Below are 22,882 nucleotides of genomic sequence, written 5' to 3'. Positions count from 1 at the left end.
TCTCCTGCACTGGGTGGTAGGTTCTTTACCATTAGCACCACCTGGGAAACCCTCAGTGTCCATTACTTTTTATTTAAAAAGAAAAGATAATTTCATTAAAAAGTAAGATGTAGAACTAGGGGAAAAAGTGTAAGTAAGTGTAAGTTAAAGAGAATTAACTGACTTTTATAAAGGCAAGAATTGATGAGACTTTTGCTTTAGAACTGCTTTATCTGTATAAGCTGTAAAAATAATAGAATTCATAACAAATAAGAAAATGAATTCATAAAAATCACCTAGTTATATTATGGGTATTTTTTCTTTTCCGTGGAACTACAAGATATTTTTTCTTAGAGTTTTTAAATTTTCTGAAATGTTATATAACTTAAATTTATGTGTTACGTTTCACCCATCATCTTAACTTACTTTGAAATTCTCTGGAGACATCAGAAGACTTGTTACCAGGCCAGCTTGCAAAAAGAATTTATGCAAAATTTCTTCAGTAAAGATATTCCACAAGATGACCCATGAGTCCTGGTCCCCAGATACCAGCCAACTTTGGTCTAATTTTGAAGAGAGACCATGTGGGTAAAGCAAGGAAGTAACACTGTGATGATGACCTTTGAGAACTTTCTGAGGAAGGGAACCTGGAAAACAACCAAACACCAAATAATAAAAGAAAGTTACTTTTGTTCAAGAAATAGTTCTGAAATTTTCTTTTATAAATTTTTAGTGTAAGAAAACTGCATATAATTAAAAGTAGGCAGTTGACTAAGAAAATTAATAAACAACCCTTTGTTGTTGTTGTGCAATTGCTAAGTTATGTCTGACTCTTTGCAACCCCATGGACTGCAGCACACCAGGCTTCCCTGTTCTTCACCATCTCCCAGAGTATGCTGAAACTCACATCCATTGAGTCATGATGCTATCTAACCATCTCATCCTTTGTTGCTTCCTTCTCCGCCTGACCTCAATCTTTCCCAGCATCAGGGTCTTTTGCATTGGACCATAAAGAAGGCTGAACACCGAAGAATTGATGCTTTTGAACTGTGATCCTGGAGAAGACTTTTGAGAGTCCCTTGGATAGCTAGATCAACCAGTTAATCCTAAAGGAAATCAACCCTGAATATTCATTGGAAGAACTGATGCTGAAGCTCAAGCTCCAATACTTTGGCCACCTGATGAGAACAACCCTTGGATTATTTCAAAAGGCAAGTGCCTCACTACAAGCTAGGTCATGCTTTTAATAGAGCACTGAAGCCGGTTGTTCAAAGTTGACTAATTCTTTAAGGATGTTAGCAAGTTACCAGTTCCAGTGCCAAGAAATAGCAAACTCTGTCATAAAAGAGTGACAGTTCATATATTCTGTGTCTACAAAAATAGTCTCAGAACATTTCTGCTGTCCTTTAAAACAACACGATCACATCTAGTACAAAAGAAAACCAAAGTTTCACAGAATATTTTTGCTTCAGAAGATACTACAGGTTACCTAGTTTCACCTCTTCGTTTTACTGATAAAGCATCTGAGGCTCAGAAGGGTTAAGTGACTGAAATTCAAGTGTGAAGAAACACAGCATAATGTTTAAGAGCATAGCTTTGCTGTTGAACAAATCTGGTTTTGTTTTTCTGGGCCTGTTGGTTACTAGATGGGTCACCATGGACAACTTGCTTTTTCCCTCAAACCACAGGTACTGCATCTGAAACAGTGTGATAAAATAGCCCTTACTTCACACAAGACAACTATGTGAAATAAGATAATGTACATAATTTCTTAGCATTGGCACTTGGTAGGAGAACCTGGGTATGAAAACCTGGGTTTTATACTATATGAAACCTGGGTATTTCATACCATAGCTGTAGTAGAACACAAACTTACTGATACCCAGTTTCCACACTTCTTCTTCCTTCATTATTGGCTAAACTCAAAAAAATGAGAGAGGACCACAGACCACAATCTCTTTTTATTTACACTGGGTCCCAAAGAATCATTATTACTTCTATTCCATCAGACACCTCTTCATTTTATATCCACTAACAAACCAAGATGAATATTAATTCAGATGCTACCAGTCAAATGTAGGTATCTGCTTTTTTTTTATGGATAAGATAAATCAGCCAAGATAAAATATGCTAAGGTCTTAAGCTTTTTTTTTTTTTACTAACTTTCAGCATCAGCCATTGAGACATATAGCAGTACACTGTTGTTGTCTTCGTTGTTTAGTTACTAAGTTCTGTCTGACTCTTTTGTGACTCCATGGACAGTAGCCTGCCAGGCTTCTCTGTCCTTGGGGATACTCCAGGCAAGAATACTGGAGTGGGTTGCCATGCCCTCCTCAAACAAACTTACCTACACAACTCCAAATCTCAGTCACTTCTATATTTGCTTCTTTTACATAAGACAACTTTCTGCATAATGGTCTTTACTTAATATATTTTTGCTGTTGTAATGCACAAAGATATATAAAAACATATTTATATTTCATTGACACAAAAATGAAAAACTAAAATAGGAAGATACCACTTTTTCCTGATTGTCAAATATTAAAAAGTTGAATAGAATAGAAGTTTGGCTAAGGTTTGAGGAAAAAGGCATTTTTATACATGTGTGTTAGTGGATACACATGTACATTGATGTACTTTGGAAAACACTTTAAGATATATTTTCAAAATTAAAAATATACATAGAGGTTGATCTAGTAATTCTACTGGAAAAAAATTCTATACATGTACCCACATATATGTGCAAAGAGAGTTAATTCTGCATTGTCTATAGTCTAGCCAAAGGCTAGAAAAATCTTAAACACACATCATAGGAGACTTTTTAAATTAAAATTCAATTATTATTAATCATTTAAAATGAAGTCATAAAGAATGTGCTCCAAAATATTTAAGATTTAAGAATATTTTAGTAAAATATGTAGGCTGTGGTTTTATTTTTATAATACAACTAAAAGAATGTATACTGCTATCTTATTATATGCCTATATGTGCATAGGAGATTTCAGAAAGGGTATAAAGAAACTTATTAGCACTTGCCTTTGGTGATCTTCCTGGAAGATCAAATAAGGAGAGAAATTTATTTGTCATCATATAGTCTTCTATTTGACTTTTTAAAAAACCTATATGTGTTTTACTTTAGCATTAAAACATGCACAAATTTACTAGCAAATGCCTACAATTTTTTAAGCTTCAGCAGTCTTCTCAGTATAACTTATTAGTTGAAACTTAGGTAAATTGAGTAAATAGGGTCAAATTAAATTCAAGACCTTTTAGTAAAGAGCCGCCTTCAAGAAGTCCTGCTTTGCAGGCATTCAAAGCCTGTGTAATGAATATTGTCCCATCTTCACAGCCACATATTAGTTTATCAAGACTTGGAACATACTCTGATGAAGTGACAACCGCAGTGTCATTCTCATCTTTAAGCCCAGAGAAGTAGTCACTAATACTTTGTGATGTGGTACAATGCTTATCGAAATTATCTTGAAGGGTCCAAGTGGTAGTTATTGGTATCTCTAAGAAGAAAACACACAAAAGGGAAAAATTTGGTTTATAAATTCATCACAGATATAGAAAATAGCATCAAGGCACCATACCTGGGGGCACATAGAGGCTCTTTTGCCATCCTAATAGTGTGCTATAGGCAGAAAGTTCTCCTGCTATGCATCGTTTTCACTCCAAATGCTTTTTTATTGGTTCCCTCTCCCTTAAGGAGCCTCAGAAGAATAGATGTGTAATAGTGGATTCAGTTTTAGACTTAAGTCAACTGAAAAAGAACTGAGAAACTCTTTCAAATAGAGAAATTAGTTGAAAAGGAGTACAGGATATGGAAATAACAAATTCAAAAATATGAATGTGATTTATCAGTCTACCCTGTATTCATTATTGTCAACATTCATTTCAATTCAATAAAATATCACTCACAATAAGCTGATGTTAATTTGAATTACAGTGGCCACACTACTGTATAAGGTCTATAAGCATCAGTGGCCACACTACTATATAAGATCTATAAGCATCATGTTTATACCTATATTTATGTTAGCATCTAACGCATAGTGGTACATGAGAACTTTCTCTTGTTTGTAGCCTCCTATCACTTAACTTAAAAAAAAAAACCAGATTAATTATAAAGTATTTCTTAGAAGACAGGTGATTAAAAATAGAATTTGTCTTACCTCTGGGAGAACCATCAAACTTGGACACAGGAACATCAGGGATGTGCCACAAAGTAATTCTTCCAGAGACTTCTCCAGAGAAAAGTATCTTATAAAAAGGCTCTTTCCTTTCATTCATGTAGCCCATAACAAAAGGAAGGCTCTGGTCCAACTAAAAAAAGTTAACATTTATGTAAAAAAAAAAAAAATCTTTCAAAGAAAAGTCTATATAATGGCAGCCACTGCTTTTAAATGAAAGAACAAGACTTCATGGATGAACTAAATTATTTCCATTTATTCCCACTGTTTCAAAGTTTCAAGTAAATTTATTAAAATAGCCTCTTATTCAAGACCAAAAAAAAAAAGTTTATAAAATAAGAAGCAAAGTATTCATCTAGATTTCAGAGCATTAATAAGAATAGCTAACATTTATTGAACATGTTCTGTGTGTATATTATACATTCCGTTAGGGGCTTTGCATGTATTCAAGGTAAATAATCCTGTGAAGTTGGTATTATTATTGTCCTCATTTTACAAATGAATAATCAAAGAGGGAAGAGGTTAATTTATCTAAGGTGATATCAATAGCAGTGGGCTTTTCAGTCTAGTAATTATGACTCAAAAGCCCATGTGATAATGACAGTGCTCCACTGTGCACTGAGACAGTCTGATTTCTTTATGATCCTTAAGTTTCAACTGTCACTTGAAATAGCAACAACTGATATTTGTATGGTAATTTTGTGGTATTAATGTGCTTTCTAATTTTTGTTGACTATTTTTCAGATATAACATACTTGATTTCAAATTTGGCCCCAACTGGCCCCAAAGAAAAATGAATCCATAACTTATATATATATGTAATATATACCATGATATTAGTATAAATACATGCTATAATTTACATAAATATATACGCTATATATTTATGTGTATGAAGATAATTTTATTGAGACATAGAATGAATATTGGGCATCAGAACTCTGAGAGATATGCTTTTACTAGTGAATGGGCCTCGAATCTTCCTAGTACCTCAGTGCAGTGTAGATGTTCCTTGAGCAGACATGTATATAGAGATTATGCACAATGGGTCAAAATGACTAAGTGATTAGAAAAATGAAAACAAAACTCTCTTTTCATGTACAAATAAAAGACACCCTGGAAAGAAAGCCAAGTGCTGGTGCCAGAAATAAAAATGTCTAAGAAAGTGATAGTTTCTTGTCAGAAAACACATGTCCGAAGGTTCAGATAGATATTTTAGTGAAAAAATTCTATAATGTATTTCTACAGAATATTAAGGGCCAAAATGTCACTACATTTAATCCTTACAGCAAAGCTACAGAGTAAATAAACATTATTATTTCTGTTACAGAGGTAAAGAAATTAAGATGGGAAGAGAATAAAAAATGTAATTCAAGACCAAGATATGTAATCCTCTAAAGTCTCTAGAAATAAGAGCATTGAAGAAAAACAGTTTCAATGAAGTAAGTTCCCTAAATCTTTTTTGGGGTCTTATACTTCTCAAGGCCATCAATTTTGTGTTAGAAATGGTGTTGATACAATTTGATTATTGGCCTCTCAAACTCTCTCAACCTTTGGGAACCTTAAAATTGACTAGCTCAATTTTCTCATGATTTTGATATGAAAATGAAGCTCCAGAGAGGCTGAGTGGTTACTCAAATTGGTGGTAGCACATCCTCCCTCAAAGCAAAATGTGCTGCCCCACTAGCCCATTCTCCCCAGACCACGATTATTCCCTCTATCCTCACTTCTGTGCTACTGTTGCTCACTTGCTCACACCCACTCCTTGATGCCTCAATCTCCTCCTTTCCAGTAGTTATCTCTTGAGTTCAACTGAAAACTCCCTCGGAGCCCCTTACCATGTGATTCTCATTTTTCATAACAGTACCCATCACCTATCACAAGAAGTACCTATCCTCCAAGAGGTAATAAAATAGTCATTAACAGTGAATTCTCTTGGGATAAATACCTGGATTCAAATCCTGGTTTTAGCTCATACTAAACTCTATTACAAGGGCCAATTACTTCATTTAGGCAATTTACTTAACCTCCCTGTATCTCTTTTTCCCCTAACTGTGAAAGAAGGCTAATAAATAAAAGCACCTACTACATAGGTTACTGTCAGGATTAATGAGTTGATAAGGGTAAGTACTTAGAATGGTGGTGCTAGTGGTAAAGAACCCTTCTGCTAATGCAGGAGTCAGAAGAGACACAGGTTTAATCCCTGGGTGAGGAAGTTCCCATGGAGGAGGGTATGGCAACCCACTCCAGAATTCTTGCCTGGAAAATCCCACGGACAGAGGAGCCTAGTGGGCTACAGTCCATAGGTCGCAAAGAGTTGGACACAACTGAAGCGACTTAGCACACAGGCACAATAAATAGAAACCACTCTCAATATCTATTCTCAGAACAAATGAGAAATTCACTCCAAAGTCCATTCCCAGACTCTGGAACCAAACTGCTTAGGTTCAACTCTTGGGAATTAACCTCTCTGAGCATCAGTTTCAAAATGGGGTCATGGTGGAAATTCATGTACATAAGACCATGTGTGTGTTTAACAATAATAAGGACTCCAAAAAAAAAAAAAGTTACCTGTCATCATTGTCATTGTCATTACTCTTAGTTCATGTTCCCAAATTCCTTATCTGCAATCTTCAGGCTGTTTCTATCCTATCTACTCCCACCTCAAAACTGCAGTCTTACTCCACAGCTAAGACCTTGGAAAACCCAGTTCCTCATCTCAGCAGTCAGGATCCCTGCTACAGGCTTCGATGATCATCAGCTATGATTTGAAGCTAGGGAGGCTCTCATAAAGCTGTTGGAATAAAAGGTGAGTCCTTATTCTTGCTGCTACAACTCCATCAGCAGATAAGCCCCTGATATCCCATGAGAACATGCTATCGTCAAACAAGGGGATTCAATTTTATGGCATCATTCCAAAAAACATGTTTATAGAGCATAATTCTCTATTTTCATTGTATCCATTAACCTCAGCTCCCTACACCACAAAAATGCTTTATTACCTTGTAAGTGTAGGAGGCACTAAGAAGTCTTATATTTAGTGAGTATTGGTGATGTTTTGAATAGGGAGAAACTGAATTTAGTTTTGTGACTGGATAAAGGGTGATTAAGGTCTAAGTATACGTAGACCAGCTTCTTTTAGTTTCAGATTATTCTATTCATTTTCACTGGCTTTCAAGTACTTCTAAAATACTGAAACAAGTACTAGTAAGATATTGAAACAGCTGTGGTTGTCTAAATAAGAATTATATATCAATAGAAGACTCACAAATCCATGTCTTCACCTTTTGAAACATAAAGAAAGGCGGCTTCCTCTAACATTAGTATTTTTTAAAGTTAATTTGTAATTGTCTTTATTTTTCTTCATAGTTATGCATAGCATTGATACCTGCGGTAGACTAGAAGCTCTTAAAGGACATTTCTCATATCTAGCTTTTAGGGCAAACTGTGCTATGTAAAAATGCATTCAGGAACTAAATAGGAAGAAAGGGGAAGCCCTTTAAAAAATAACTTAAAATGCCTTTTTAAGCAAGCCACAATACTGCTTTTGTTATCAACAGCCAAACAAGGCTCTATTGGAACCCACAAATTCCCTTAGAAATAGGGCTCCACACCAGAACTCCAAAGTTCGCCTGTGCCCTAATGGCGCTTGGAGTTCTAATTTTCAGCTGACACTGCTTAATTAAGTTTTTGCAACAAAACCTCATAGATATGTTAAAGAGACAATACTGAACTATAGGATTTGCAACAACCATGCTGCGTACTTAAGCAAACTGTCATTGTAAAAAGTAACATACTTCCTTGGTTGACACATCAATAATTCAGAACTCCTCCATTCTCCATGAAATACCTTTTTGGAGAATTAACTGATGACTAAATCCAGTAGGATTATTTTTGGGGGCTCCAAAATCACTGCAGATGGTGACTGCAGCCATGAAATTAAAAGACGCTTGCTCCTTGGAAGAAAATTTATGAAAAACCTATACAGCATATTAAAAAGCAGACATTACTTTACCAACAAAGGTCCATCTAGTAAAGCTATGGTTTTTCTAGTAGTCATGTATGGATGTGAAAGTTGGACTATAAGGAAAGCTGAGCACCGAAGAATTGATGCTTTTGAACTGTGGTGTTGTAGAAGACTCTTGAGAGTCCCTTGGACTTCAAGGAGATTCAACCAGTCCATCTTAAAGGAAATCAGTCCTGAATATTCATTGGAAGAATTGATGCTGAAGCTGAAACTCCAATACTTTGGCCATTTGATGCGAAGAGCTGATTCACTGGAAAAGACCCTGATGCTGGGGAAGATTGAGGGCAGGAGGAGGAGACGACAGAGGATGAGATGGTTGGATGGCATCACCAACTCAATGGACATGAGTTTGAGTATACTCCAGGAGTTGGTGATAGACAGGGAGGCCTGGTGTGCTGCAGTCCATGGGATTGCAAAGAGTCAGACACGACTGAGTGACTGAACTGAACTGAAATCCAGTAGGTTAAAGAAAAACAACTTTCATTGACACTACTGAAATAAAATAGCTGCTTAAATTTTCAGGCTTCATAGAGTGTCAAAGATATAATTTAGTCAAGTAAAAGCTCAGAATTACATCCTCAACTCTCTGCCAAGAATCATAATTTTATTTGTTTTAACAAGAAACTTTATACAGAAGAATAGCTAAATGCATGTAAGAATGATCTCAATATACAGTTAAGTAAAAAAAAAAAGGCAGGATATGAGCCATTTGATAAAATTTAAAAATTAAAGTAGATATATCAAAATGTTAATAACTTTGTATCAAAATATCTATCAAAAGGGTTAGTGGAAAATGTGTGAGTATGTGTATGGGTGTGTGTGTGTGTGTATGCAGACAGCAAGAGAGAGAAAGAGAATGAGAGAGAGAAGAAATAAATATGGCAAATGCTGATGACTGGTGAATCTAGGTAAAGGGTATGTGACTGATTATGTACTATTCTTACAGCCCTTCAAATATTTGAACATTTTCCAATTAAAATAAGTAAATACATAAAATAAAAAACTCAGAGTGAATATTTATGGTGATAAAATTAGAACTTTTAATTTCTCTCTTTTTTATCATTTATAATTTTCTATAATAAGTATGTATTGTTTAGTTAATCAGACTTAAAAATAGATTTCTTAAAGGCAAAGATTTCAGTAACCATTAACAGTTAGATTTAATTTTCTCATTAACAACTTGATGTGATGCTTCAATTCAATTTTTTCAAGCCAGAATCTGTTACAGACAAGTAACACTTATCTGAAACAGCTCTGATGCAGTCACTCTCTTCTTGCATTACCTTATTTTCCTGCACAGAAGTAGAGCACAGTAAATGAGGATAAATGGTCTCTTTAAGCAAAGTTCCATCAGCAGGGTATGTGCTTTTTGAAAGCCCACTGCATAGCAAAATATAAAAAGCAAAGTTTAGAACTTTGGGGTTCTTTATTCAGAATTTTCCCCTCCCACTTTCAAAAGCCGGATGGTACCATTCAGGTTTCTAAACTCTAGTTAGAAATTGTTGGGTTAATAATTACAAGTGACTTTTTGAAAACCCAGCACCAGCTGTACCAGTTATACATGGTTAATCTCATTCCTTCATCCCCTGCTGTTTCATACAAAGGCTAAAGCCTACCAAGCCCAGAGTAAATCTTCTAGTGCCAAAGTTGCTTTGTTCTGGTTTTTGATCATGGGCAGCATGCGGGGATTTTTCCATAATAAACCTCCCAAAGTTCATTTTCTACCTGAATGTTTTGTATGCCATTTCCATCTGAGCCCACCTGTTCAGCAGCTGATAGATATAACTGTGACCATCTTCTGTCCAGATGATGATTCTGTGAGCAGCAAGCACTTCTCCACCAGCAAAGAACTGCCCACTCCCACTAACTTCAGTCCAAAGAAGGGAAAAATCACAATAATCATAAACCTAAAATAGAGAATGAATGATGCTTGTTAACAAAAGCTTCCTCTCTAATCTACCAAGGAGAAAGATAAAGTATGCTTGTCAAGACTATTTAGATGACAGTGTTAAAACAACAACCAATTAATTATTAATAACAGGCCACAATGCACTCGTAGGCCAAGATAATACTTCATTAGTACTTATTTTTTCACGTTTACCCTAGGTAGGTTTCAGTGGATAAACTATCTGACAAAAATCTTCCAGAATGTGCTTAATAAGTACAGAGACCCAAAATATTAAGCACAGAGACCAAAACATCCCAAATTTCCTATACAATTTCATTCTTTTCATATGGATAGTCAAACATGAACATTTGAAAAATTTATTACACACAAAAAAGTTAATACAGTAGAAATCCTAAAGTACAAGTTAGGCCATGTACTTTACATTTTAGTTCAGAAATATAGGCCTTTAAGTAAGACAATATAGTTTTGTTAACTGAGCCAAGTATATGAAATATCAGAGAAAGAAAGGATGCTATCAAATGATAGTAACTTAGCTTTCATTTCCTCTTGGAGATGTGAATACAGTCACAAGAAAGGAATCCCTAAAAACAAATTTAATGACAAAGCAAGAAAAGAAAAAAGATCTAAAAATAAGACCAATGTATGTAGAGAAAATATTAGCTTTCTTTTTAATTATAAAGTGTAGGCATCAATTCTTTAATCTGAGATAATGCTAATTATTGTAACAGTTTGTTATTAATAAAATTAAGATGTACTTTATATATACAATATCCTGGGAAGCAAAACTACACAATTCAGGGAAGGAAAACTGATAAAAGTCGATCATAAAAGACAAGTAAATCACTGCTGTCATAACAATATTTTTAAATGTTTGTATCATATTTAAAATATATTCTTCTAATTTTTGCACTAAACAAGATAAAAACCAAATTACATTTGTGTTTATTATGTTATTTAATAATACCTTCCAACACTTAGAAAACACCACCAGTAGAAGTCTCTCTGTGTATGTGCAAAATCGTATTGCTCGGCAGTTCAGGGAATTAAGAAATTTGGATTCCTTTTCATAAACATCTTGCTTTTCCTTCAAAAGGAATAAAATTATATTAGTACTAGTTGTAGGTAATTTATATCAAACTGCATGAGAAGACTCCTTCCCTGTACACCTGAAGTAGATCACACTATTGTTATAAAAAAACAGCCAATTTTCCTTTCAAGTTTTCTGAACTAAGAAGCTACTTTGCAAAGGAAACCCAGTTGAATTCAGGAATTCATTATATACAGTCATTCAATAAACATGCTTTCGAGGAATATACTGCAGGATACATTGACTTTTAGATGTAGCAGAAAGATAAAACCATGAAAAGTAAAAACAATTTGTTAAAAACCTTTGAAGTGTCTTAATTGCTAAAATAGAAGAACAAAATATTTTGAAAAGACAAAAAGTGATCAGCACAGAATACTTAGAATACTGTGTTCTCAATGTTTCTGATAATGCTGGGTGTGTGTTGGTCTCAGGATGCCAACACAATTCCCACGCTATGGAATTTCCCAGCTAAGAAATTCTGAAGGATAGCCCAGAGCATGAGGCAGTTGAAAGAATTCTGTCAGCAACACAAATACTGTGACTGTTCTTTCGTTCATCACCTCAACTTGTAGCCTGATGCCAGAGAGCAGGTGAATAGACTGGACTCCCAGTCTGTATTACCCTCAGTCATTTATAGTAATCACCCTGTCACTGCCACTGCTCATACACAGCCAGAAGAAAGGGAATCTTCTGTTGCAAGGGACAGAGAAATATTCCTCTATGATGGATTTTTTCAATTAAAATCAATGTGTGTTTGTGTGTGTGCATGTGTGTGTGTGTGTGTGAAGGTGCTCATGCATGCATGTGTGTGTAGATAAAAACATGTGTATACATATGGAAAAAAGGTTGGGAAAGATACCATCCAATTGTTACCAATGCCCACAACTTGGAAAAGAGATAGGGAAAAGTACACAGAAGTACTTCTAATTTTAAAAATTTCAATACATATGCTTGAATTAGAAGAATAAAGGATAAATTCACAAGCCAACCTGAATGCTGTTGATAGATGAAGAAAGATCCCATACTTTGAGCTCACCAGCTACTGATACAGCCAAGAGAGAATCTTCTGTAAAAACAACAAATATCTCATGTAAACTGGTCACTGTTATAACTGGTTGCCCTGAAGATCATTTCATCGTCATTTAAGGATTATCCAGGGCTACATAGGTAGAAAATACTCAATTTTTTTTAAAATAAAGGATAAGCATTTTAGGTAACATTCTAAATTTGTCTTAAAATTTCAAAGTCATTCCATGTAAGAGGAAAACACCACTGAAAGCCGATCCATGTTGCAAACCACCATGGCGGCAATGCTGATTACACCTTCCTGGTTTGGAAATAAGTAAGGAGCTAGCCTTCCCTCGTTACAGGAGCTGAATTCTCTTCTTGACTACATCTAGAGGATACAGCAGGGCAAGTCCAGGAGTCCGGGTAATCCACAGTGAACCTCTGCTTGTCACTTTTACAGCGCATTAGCAGAGCTGGGGCATGGAGACAGTGTCTCCTCTCTCCACTTCATCTTGACCTGTTGCTGACTGTCCAGTGATTTGAACCTCTGGGATGGGTGTTGTCAGCTTTTCTTGATCTGGCTTAGGTAAACACAAACACGCATTCTGAACTCTTGCCCAATAATTTAACAAATAATTCGAAGGTGATATTTTCATATGCTATCTCTGGCGTTAGCGAATACCTAACTATTACCTTGAATTGTCATGGAGTGAACAATACATATGCAGTTGATCCAATCAGGAGACTGAGATGATATGAATGTGTGAATAATAACCAAGCTTTTGGCATCAATTATAAGAACATCTTGATATTCTCCACAACACAGAAGCCAGCCTTCTCCTGTCATCCGGGATGAGCAGTGGTAATACTATGCAAATGGAATTCAAAACAAAAGTTTAATTATCACCTGCAATTAACAGAATTTTGGCTGTGGTGAAGACTTCTGTTAATTTCAATTTTATCATCTATCAATTAAGGTATTAGGCTGAATAGCAACTAAAATTTATTTTAGTTCAATGATTGCACACTTCTGAAGGGTTAATTTTGCACTTTACCTTGCTTATATTTCATCATTTTTTCTGGAGAAGGAGGAGGGGTCTTTTGAGAAGAAGCAACTTTAGTCTAAATCATGGAAAGCTCGTAATTATATTAATTCTGGAATGTTGTGTGGAACTAAACAACAAAAACAGGTTTCCTATCCTAGCAGTACTGCTACGTGTTAAGAAGAAATAAAAATTAAGAACTTTTGAGGAATTCTTGCGCCAAATAAATTTTAAGAATGCCTTATATTAAAGTTTATAATCTACCCTTGACAATCACAATGCAAAAGTTTTCATCCCAGAAAGGAGTTCATAAGTGATCCAATGCAAGTCATCAATGCTAAAAGCAATGTGTACAATGTAAAAAACAGCGTCAGTACCATAGAAATCATGCAGCTACCTTATATATATGTTTGGAGTTCATCTACCAAAAGTCAAAACCTCTTCTCAATACTGGGATGTGATTATAAAGATTAAGGCTATGCTTCTTGCTCTGTTTTCATAAATAAGAAATTTAGAACCTATGCACCCAAAAGAGGTTTAAATTAGAAACAAGGAAAAAAAATTTGCTTTATAAAACTGCCTGTTGATAAAATGGAAACAATTTTTGTGTGAGTATATGTTTTCTAAGGAAAATTAAGGAAATTGTCTTTCAAATGTGTCTATGTTAGAAAGATACAGAAATATAAGAAAGATTAAGAAAAAAATGGTTAAGTAGTTACTCTGGGGAAAGAAAAATGCCAAAATAACAGACAATAACTGACACTTCTAATGACAAAATAAAAATTCAAGAAAAGAATCCCTCTAAAGTCTTTAAACGTGTGCTAAGCAAATGATCAGAAGGAGTTGTAGAATCTGGAGATGTTCTGAAGGGAATGATTATACTTACACAGATTGCAGTGTGTCTGTAAGGAAGTATGGCCTTCTCCACGCACTGTCCATTGGTGACATTCCAAACACACATCTCCCTAGCAGAGATAACTTTGTATTATTCTCTGTCATTTCCACTCAATTGGCTGGAATAATTTTTGTGCCACCAAGTTTTTCTTTAGTGCTACACTTAAATGCAGCCTGATCGTTTATGTGGCTTTTCGTTACAGATTACTGGGCAAGAAAATGTTGTGGTCATTAGCAGGGATGACATACTGTATCTGTGTCTTTTTGTTTGGTAATTACACCCTGCCACCAGCTTACAAGCCATATTTGAGTGCCAACCTGACCTCCAACCAATTGTGGGGATGCAACTATCCAGCCTGGGAGAGTGACAGGATGGCAATCTTTCTATGGAAACTGCAAAGTATTGAAAATGGTTTATTTTACTGAGCTTAAAACTACATATTCTGAAAAACATAATACATCAAGTGTTGCATCTCTGGAGCTCAGATATCATTTTTTAAAAAAATAAACAGTGCCACCAAGAGGCCACATTTGGTCTGTCATTGATACACTTAATTCCTTCACTTCTGAAATCCTGAAATCACCCTTGTCATTTAATCGTAAGAAAATTCTCATTTTTAAGAAAACTCTGACTTGATTACATATATGTTATGAAGATATAGATACAGTTTTGAAATCCAGTTACAAATACATCCAGTGTAAAGCAGTTTAAATCTGTATGATTTCAGTTCACAAAAACCAGAATGGCTATTTCAGAGTTGTTTGGCAATATTCTTCAGTTTTGACACTTTCAACACATAAGCAAAATTTTCCTGGGAAGAAAAGCGAAAGCTTTATTGGCTTTAATGGAGAGCCGCTGTTAAGAAGCAAATGATATGGACCCAAAACGGTAAGTGCTGTATGCATTTGGTGTTTGCAGACTTTGGGTTTTTTTCTGGCCAAACACTGGGAATCAATCTTGAAATCAATGGTTCTCAACCTGAGCTGATTTTGCCGCATAAAGGACATCTGACAATGTTTAGAGACATTTCTGGTTGCCACAACTAGGAACACGATACTGGCATCTAGTGGGGAAGGCTAGGGATGCTGCGAAATGTGCTACAATGCACAGACACGACAAAGAATTCTTCAGTGGTCCAAAATGTCATTACTGTTGAAGGTGAAAAGTCATATCCTAGATATAGAACTAGATATCGGTAGTGGTTTTATTTCTCTTTGTTTATATCAAACTGTAGGCCAGAAAGGATTTGAGGTAACCTGAAAAGGCACGAAGCTCAATAAAACAGGGGGAAAGTGGGTATATGTGTGTGTGTGTGAAAAATAAGACTGGGGAAAAGGTAGAAATTGAAATAATATCTCAAACGTTTTACATATATATATAAAGAAATGGAAACTTAAGCAGCCATCAATGTAAAATTTTAGCTCTACAAAATAATTTAAGCTTATCAGTGTGGTTCTCTATCATCAAGCATCACCTGTGAATATTTTTAAAAAGTTTCCTCAGAGATTCTAATCTCATGGCTCTGTGTTGGAGTCCTGGCATGTGGGGTTTTGCACAGTTTTCGGTCAGTTAACTTGTTTCTAGATAACTCTAACTCTAAACTAGTGGCTCTAAACTCTGACTCTACATTAAAATTATCAGGGAGCTTTTTAAAAATACCAATGTCTGGGACCCAACACAGACATCAAGCCAGGCTAATTAAATCACAGTTTCCAAGGTTGGAGCCTGGACATCAATAAAAGCTCTCTCAGTGATACTAATGTTTCTAAACTCTCTTGGATTCTAATGCTTTCCCTGTGTGTTTGCTTATCATGCTATAGTCTACCTTAAATTGGAAAAAAATACAAAAATATCTTATAGTAAAAATTAACTCTTTGCCAATCAATTCTATTAAAGAAAGAAAAGCAAATTTATTGTACATCGAAAGTAGCATTGGCATTGAGCTGGAACTGCTCAGTTACATATCTAATAAGACATGAAAATAAACTATTAGAACGGACATTCTTTTCGTTTTCAAATACTGCTCCCAAACTTTATACATAGATTAAATCATCTCTGACTGTAAAAATGTAATTTAACAATTTACAAAATTTTTAAAATTTCAGTGAAAAAAAAAACACATTGGAAAAAATCTATAACATACAAAATTATAATATTATTAAATTCCCACTAAAAATTCCTTTGCAAAAGGCCTTTTTTCTTATTCAACTCCACATTCCCACCTGAGAGCCTCAATAAAAATTCACTCAATGGATACATAAATCAGTCACTACTCTTTCATTCACTTTCTGTGTCTCAAAAATACACTGGTTTCCCTTGGCTCTATTCCTATGTTCATATTTGTGTGCTTACAACACTGTTATCATTGCTCACATTTTAATGGAGCATCTAGAAGGAAAGGAGATAAATATGAATGTTTGGTTTGCAATCTTGAATTAAAAATCCATTGTTATTCTTCAAATTCACTTTTGTCTTCAATAATACTTTTGGGTTTTCTTTAGCATTCTCAGGCTCCTATTTTCTTATGCCCACTTCTTCAATGTTGGTTTTCCTTTGATTTGTGCCTTGGGCTTTCTTATATTCTCATATTTCATACTCTCTCTAGATAAGTTATCTATTGCCATGACTTCAAGTACCATCAACATGACATTGGAAGTCAAGGTCTATTCACTGGGTTCTAGATTTCCACATACAACTAGCAATTGCATGTTTCTACCTGGATGACTTGCAGGACTTCACACCCCTTGTATTTAGAATGAGGCCTACCATCTTCCTTCCTGTGTTTTCATTCTTAATGAATATCATCAGCAATGAGTTTTCCAAGTCATTCTTGACCTCATACTTTCTCTTGCTGCCCCAGATGTGGGGTACCCACCATTTCAAATATATTCCTCTGAAATAGCAGCATTAGCACTGTCCAAGAACATGTTAGAAGTGCAAGTTCTTGAAACTTAGTCCAGACCTACTGAATCTGTACCTCTGAGAATGGGGCTCAGAAATCTGTAAGTGGTCCTGAGAAAGGCTCAGATTTGATGAACACTATCGTAGAAGACTGAGTGTCTGCATGTCTATCTCTCTAGTATCATCTCATGCTGATGGTTGGAAGTTTTATTAATAAGTAATAACTCTATCAATGTAAAGCCTTTTTGTCCTAAGGCTTTAGTAACTAAATATATTTACAAATATAATATGCTGATATAGCTATATTAACATTATTTTCAGTAGTATTCCCCTGATAAATCTCTTTAAATCCATTCTTTTTAACTTTTACATATTCATATGCTGTTTTTATCTTTTAAATTGTTTTATAATCTTTACTGATGGACTTAGTCCCTTTACTTAATTGAGTTACTGGTTTATTCAGATTTATTTCAATTATCTTATGTTGTGCTATTTATCTCATTTATTGTTGTTGCCTTAGGATTAAAGAAATTTTTTTTCTTGTTTTAAATTGGAAGTTATATATTCTATTTTTTTCAATTTTATTTCTTTTGTTTGTTCTTTTAGCAGCTACCCTGGAAATGTCAGCATGTATATCTAGTTTAAAGTCTAAGGTTAATCAACATCTTTACCCACCTTTGTAACCAGAGCATGTGGGGTCTGATCATTACATTTATTATATACAGTTGTTGATTAGGATTTTGTGTATGTATGGGGGAGATGGATGGGAGGTACATATAAATGTTATTGTAATATAATATGTGTTTATTTAAATTTTCTAAAACTTTGCTGAGTTTTGTTCAGTGTTCTTTGTTCTATCAGATCTTCCTTCTGAAATCATTGTTCTTACTGAAAAATATAATTTACATTTTCATTACTTATAGAGGGTCTGTTGGCAGTGAACACTCTCAGTATTTGCCTTAAGTGTTACTATTTTGCCCTAATTTTTTGAAGATGTTTTTGCTAGAGATATAATTTCAAGTTGATATTTTCTCTCCACTTTTTGAGGATATTTCACTGCTATCTAGTTCTCATTTTATTGTTAAGAAGTCAGCTCTCAGTTTAATTGACATTCCTTTATAAATAACCTGCTTTTTCTGACTGTGTACTTCAGGATCTCTTTTTCTTTGGCATTCCATCATTTCAACATCAGGGTCCAGGTATTTATTCCCTTTATCCTAGAATTTATTTATTATGGAAATCAATGAGATTCCTGAATATTAGGATTTATGTCTACAGATGAAGTAATACTAAGTGAAAAAAAAAGAAAAACTAAGTCGGGAAGCAGTCATGATCAGCATGAATCTGATCACTTTGGAGGCAGAAATGCTAAGCCCACAGTCACTTCCTGGGACTTTTAAAAGTTAAAAAAAAGAAAAAAATCATTGTTATTTGGAGAAGGATCAGTCCAGCCTAGCAATTTTCATAAGTTTAAGTAAATTGAATTAGGATTTGCTAAATATGCAATGGCTAAAGTGTAAATTGCCTTAGAAGAATCTCATAGGTGTAGGGTGTCAGACCCCAAAGAAACAGAGTTCTAGAAAATTCAAATCATCTTAGAAAAGGAAGACCAACCAGACTCTCTAGTTCTTTAGCAATCATAGTTACAGGACTTACACAGCTGAATTCATCTATCATCAAGAATATGTCTGTTAACCTCAAGTTTCTTTTCTGAAGCTAGGCTACTATGGACAAAAATCTCAAGGTGGAACACAAGTAGTTTTCAGATATATTTCTCACTCAGCTATTAACTTTCTCAGTTTTGTAAGTAGTGTCAGAAAAATTCACCATCCCCCAAATTCTCTAGATTGGGAATAAATATCTCAGCTTGTGTGGCAGCCCTAGTGTACAAAAGGAAGGTGATTATTTAAAAAGAATGTACTAATTTCATTTGAGCCTTTTCAAAGTCCAGTCTCTCTAAGAATAATAGTTATGACTTTGCTATAAGCTATGAGAACATAGGTATCTCTTTGTTGTCTGTACCACAGGCCTTTTTGTTAAACTATTCCATTTCTAAAATTAGACACTTGATTCCTCACTATTCTGTTGTGCCTCAGAATTCAAAGCCATATAATTTCTCCTTGGGTTAAAAATTTAAAAGGAGAGAATTCTCTTCCTTCAACCAGCAACCTAATCCCTTGTTCACTAACTCATGCTGAATGGATTCTGCATTCCGGAGTATACTTTGCCAAATATCTCTTTGGCAGAGAAGTTCATAGTAGATCTTCCATCAGTAAGGCTTTTTCCTACAGCTAAGTCCTATTTCATTTGAATAAACCTCCTCCCATGAAACTGCACCCAATCACTACATTCCTTCTCCCCCTCACTCCCACACCCCCACTCACAAGTGTGTCCTCTCCTCTGTTTGTTTTAAAATGATATCAAGCAAGTGTAGAGCATAAAGATTGTAACGCTGAATTATTTTACAGAACTGTGAAAGCTTGCATGGGTTTGCTTAATAGCTCAAAGAGAGTTACTGCATGAAAAAAAGACAAGTGCCCAGACTTTTCCATTTTGAAGTCTATATTAAGCAGCTTTTGCCAGCATCCTTTACACAGCGAAGCTGCCACAAGGTCTGATATGCATGTTGGGATGTTCAAAGATTGGGAGTCATAATACTAATTACTTTCCTCGGGACTGTCACACAAGTCTTAATCAACCATTCAAGATCTAACTTTTCTTATATGTAAAAGGAACATGTTAATCACTAAAGTTTCCTTCAGCTGTAGATTTCTGTATCCCATCAGAGTGCTTTTGTAATGGACAAGGAATGGAGAGGGGTACACAGTTTCACACATCTCACCTACCCATTTTCAGCAGCGCTAACTACGAAGGGCTGTTTAGAGAAGTCTCTCGCTCTTGCCAAACACATCACTGAAGCTGAGTGGCCAAAAAGAAGTTCTTTGGCTGAAATCTGAAAATGATGAGAGTAAACTTTTAAATAGCTGTAAACTTTTTAGTTGAAGAATATAATATGACATTATAAAATTATTCATACTTCCAATTAAGAAGTGCTCTTTGTTTTTGCTTTATGTAAGTTTCAGGAAAACTGATATATAGCATATCAAAATCCCCAGGATAATAAACTTTTATATAAAGGAATTATGTTATACACATTTGTCATTGGTTTTCTGGTTTTGTATCCATCATAAAGCCTAGATAATGGCCAGACCTGTTTTACAAGATCTAGGTTTTGAATACAAATAAATCAGTGTTGATGTTTATTATGCACAAAACGTGCCTCAACCGATAGTAGCAGATTTATGTGCAGATTTCAGAATTCAGGAATGGGTTTACAAAATAATGCAGAGAAAATATTACCTTTCCTGTAACCATTACAATGCTTTACTTGAAGTCCTGCCTCAGAAATAGTGAAAATGAACTTTCAACTTTAGAAATAAAATTTTAACTAAGCTATTATTTAAAAGGCCAGTTTTTCCCTCCTATATGTGAATTTTAAAATGACACCGAAGACTAATTCTTCCATTATCTCATATGTGGAAGAAGTCTGTCCCCCATAACACAACATATCAGAAAGAACATATTATTTGATAACATAATTCTCTGCTTTCATCTTCTTTCTATACTAATCAGAAATACTTCTTTAAAAGATCTGTTATTAGAATAAATTTCTAGTGCTATAAAGAGTATTTTGCAGTTGGTTATAATCGCTTCCAATCCAAGTTCTCTGTCTTCCTGGGAATACTGGCTGCATCTCAGAAAATAGCATGCTGTCTTTCCCTATCATCACATTCGGGAACACACACCTCTATGAATTTAACCCATTTCCTCTATATTACAGGCCAAAATAAGCAAGATTCAGGGCAAATCAAGGATACTCCTCCTCCAGAGAAAAATCACTATGGACAAAATATCAGAACAAAACACCATTGCCCTTTATATGAAGTCCTCGTTCTGCTACTAAATCTTCATGTGTAGTTGAATACACTGTGACAATTCACTATAACCTACTCATTTTATCACATATGCTGTGTGAAGAATAACAAAAAAATAATTCTATAGTCACATAGAGTCAACTGTCATGTTGAAATCTAGGGACCTTTACTTCTCTTCTTGCACCCCCCTTCTTTGAAGTGTTGGTCCCCCTCACTCCCAACTCAGGTGCTTCTAATTGCACAAATAGGGAAGGGGAAAGAACACACAACCTGATGAGCATATACCGTATTCCAGGCACTCGTGCAGCCATCAACAGGGCTTAATCCCCATCTCACAGGTGAAGAAATTAGAGCTCAAAGAATAGAAATCAGTTGCCCAGCACCACAGAGTTGGTAAATATCAGACCTTGGATTTGACCAAGACATCCATTCTTTGTCTCTACTCAACATGGCTATTCATTTTGTCATTGTTGTGTTTCCTTCTGAGTATTAAACAGCTATACACACACACACACACACACACACACATATAAAACATACCAATATTAACAGACTATATCTGAGAGGATGTTCGGAGCTCACGTTTTTCTATGCTCAAAGGTATGATAGATGAATGCCAGCAATCAATATCAAAAACCCCCAAGTGAGGAAGTTCCTATCATGGGAAGTTCCTCAGACCTCACAAAGTTCTGGGAAAAACAGATGTCACTGGGAGCCAGACCCTGAGCCTGGAAGCAGAATGCAAAGTCTAGACATGCGATGAGTAGCCCAGGACATGGAGACATTTATTCTCGAGCTCCCCTATACCCTGCAATCCCCCTACTCATGGACAGACATTATACATTATATAATATATACATACAGTATACATTATATATACATAATCATTACATATACATATAATGCATTTTTAAGCAAAAATCAAACTATTAAGCATTAAAATATCACTGGTGGGCCACTCACTTGACTGTCTTACAGACAGCAGAGATATTTGTTGAAAACTCAGACATGCCCTGATTTTTGAAAAGCCTAAAATCTTTTCTGGTAATAGGTGACCCATTGTCATGTAGGGGCAAGATTCAAGGGAAGAGTAAGAGAAGATGCTCATTCCTTCTGGTCCTATGATTAGCCATAGAAAATATTAAGGAAAACTCTCATGTGGAAAATCTCACAGTCATACTAATCAATATCTTATTCATGTAACTAAATTTTCACAATATCCTCACAGTGAATTTCCAAAACATAAAGCTGATCCAATTTTCTTCTTGTTTCCTCAGTGATTCTCCTTGTTTCTTCCACCCCACCAATTTGATTTCCATTCCCACCCCATGTTTCTAACCATGAATGTCTCAATATCAGCAACTATTAGCATTTTGGGTGGAATAATATCTTTGTTGTGAAGGGGCGGTTATTACACAATGGAATGTTTACAACATTTCTGGCCTCTGCCCACAAGATGCCAATAGCACCTCCCTTGCTATTGCTCTAACCCCAAGCAGAAGACTTGCTCCTACGAAGAGCATGAAATAATTATTCCCACTGAAGATGAAGTATAGACTGATCTCCACAAGAGCACCCTGTGTTATAACATAACTGCAATGGCAGTTACTAGCTATGCCCTTCCCCTATGACACTGCAACCTGATAGGCAGCCAGTCCCAGGCCTTTTCATTCATGTTTGAACTTAGGTACCTACCATACTGCCTAAGTTACAATAGACACCCAATAAATGCACGGTGAGTAAATTCCAGGAACATATGTAAAAAGATACAGATGCTAGGATTCCAAATTTCTTAAACTTATAGCAACCAACATATTATAAAAACTACTACTTCAGCCAGGAAACCCTACACTTCAACATTAATAACAGTAGCAAGATAGTATAAGTCATTTAGGATTCTGAGTT

At 35.2% G+C, this 22,882-nt stretch overlaps 1 protein-coding gene across 1 annotated transcript in view; it reads right to left on the bottom strand.

The window, feature by feature from the left end:
- The window catches only part of WDR72 (WD repeat domain 72), a 212,871-nt gene that overhangs the window by 163,966 nt on the left and 26,023 nt on the right, over positions 1-22,882 (bottom strand). The window contains exons 3-12 of the mRNA XM_065941562.1: positions 19,889-19,995; positions 14,133-14,211; positions 12,897-13,071; positions 12,185-12,261; positions 11,073-11,192; positions 9,961-10,106; positions 9,483-9,579; positions 4,155-4,305; positions 3,246-3,491; positions 406-626 (exon numbers count right to left, since the gene is read on the bottom strand). Of these exons, the coding sequence (XP_065797634.1) occupies positions 406-626; positions 3,246-3,491; positions 4,155-4,305; positions 9,483-9,579; positions 9,961-10,106; positions 11,073-11,192; positions 12,185-12,261; positions 12,897-13,071; positions 14,133-14,211; positions 19,889-19,995 (1,419 nt within the window). The remainder of the gene's footprint in view (positions 1-405; positions 627-3,245; positions 3,492-4,154; positions 4,306-9,482; positions 9,580-9,960; positions 10,107-11,072; positions 11,193-12,184; positions 12,262-12,896; positions 13,072-14,132; positions 14,212-19,888; positions 19,996-22,882) is intronic.

This window comes from Muntiacus reevesi, chromosome 7, assembly GCF_963930625.1.
Source record: "Muntiacus reevesi chromosome 7, mMunRee1.1, whole genome shotgun sequence".
In the NCBI taxonomy this organism is placed as follows: domain Eukaryota; kingdom Metazoa; phylum Chordata; class Mammalia; order Artiodactyla; family Cervidae; genus Muntiacus; species Muntiacus reevesi.
Note: the sequence above shows the minus strand (reverse complement) of the source record. Positions and strands in the feature narration are given on the sequence as shown.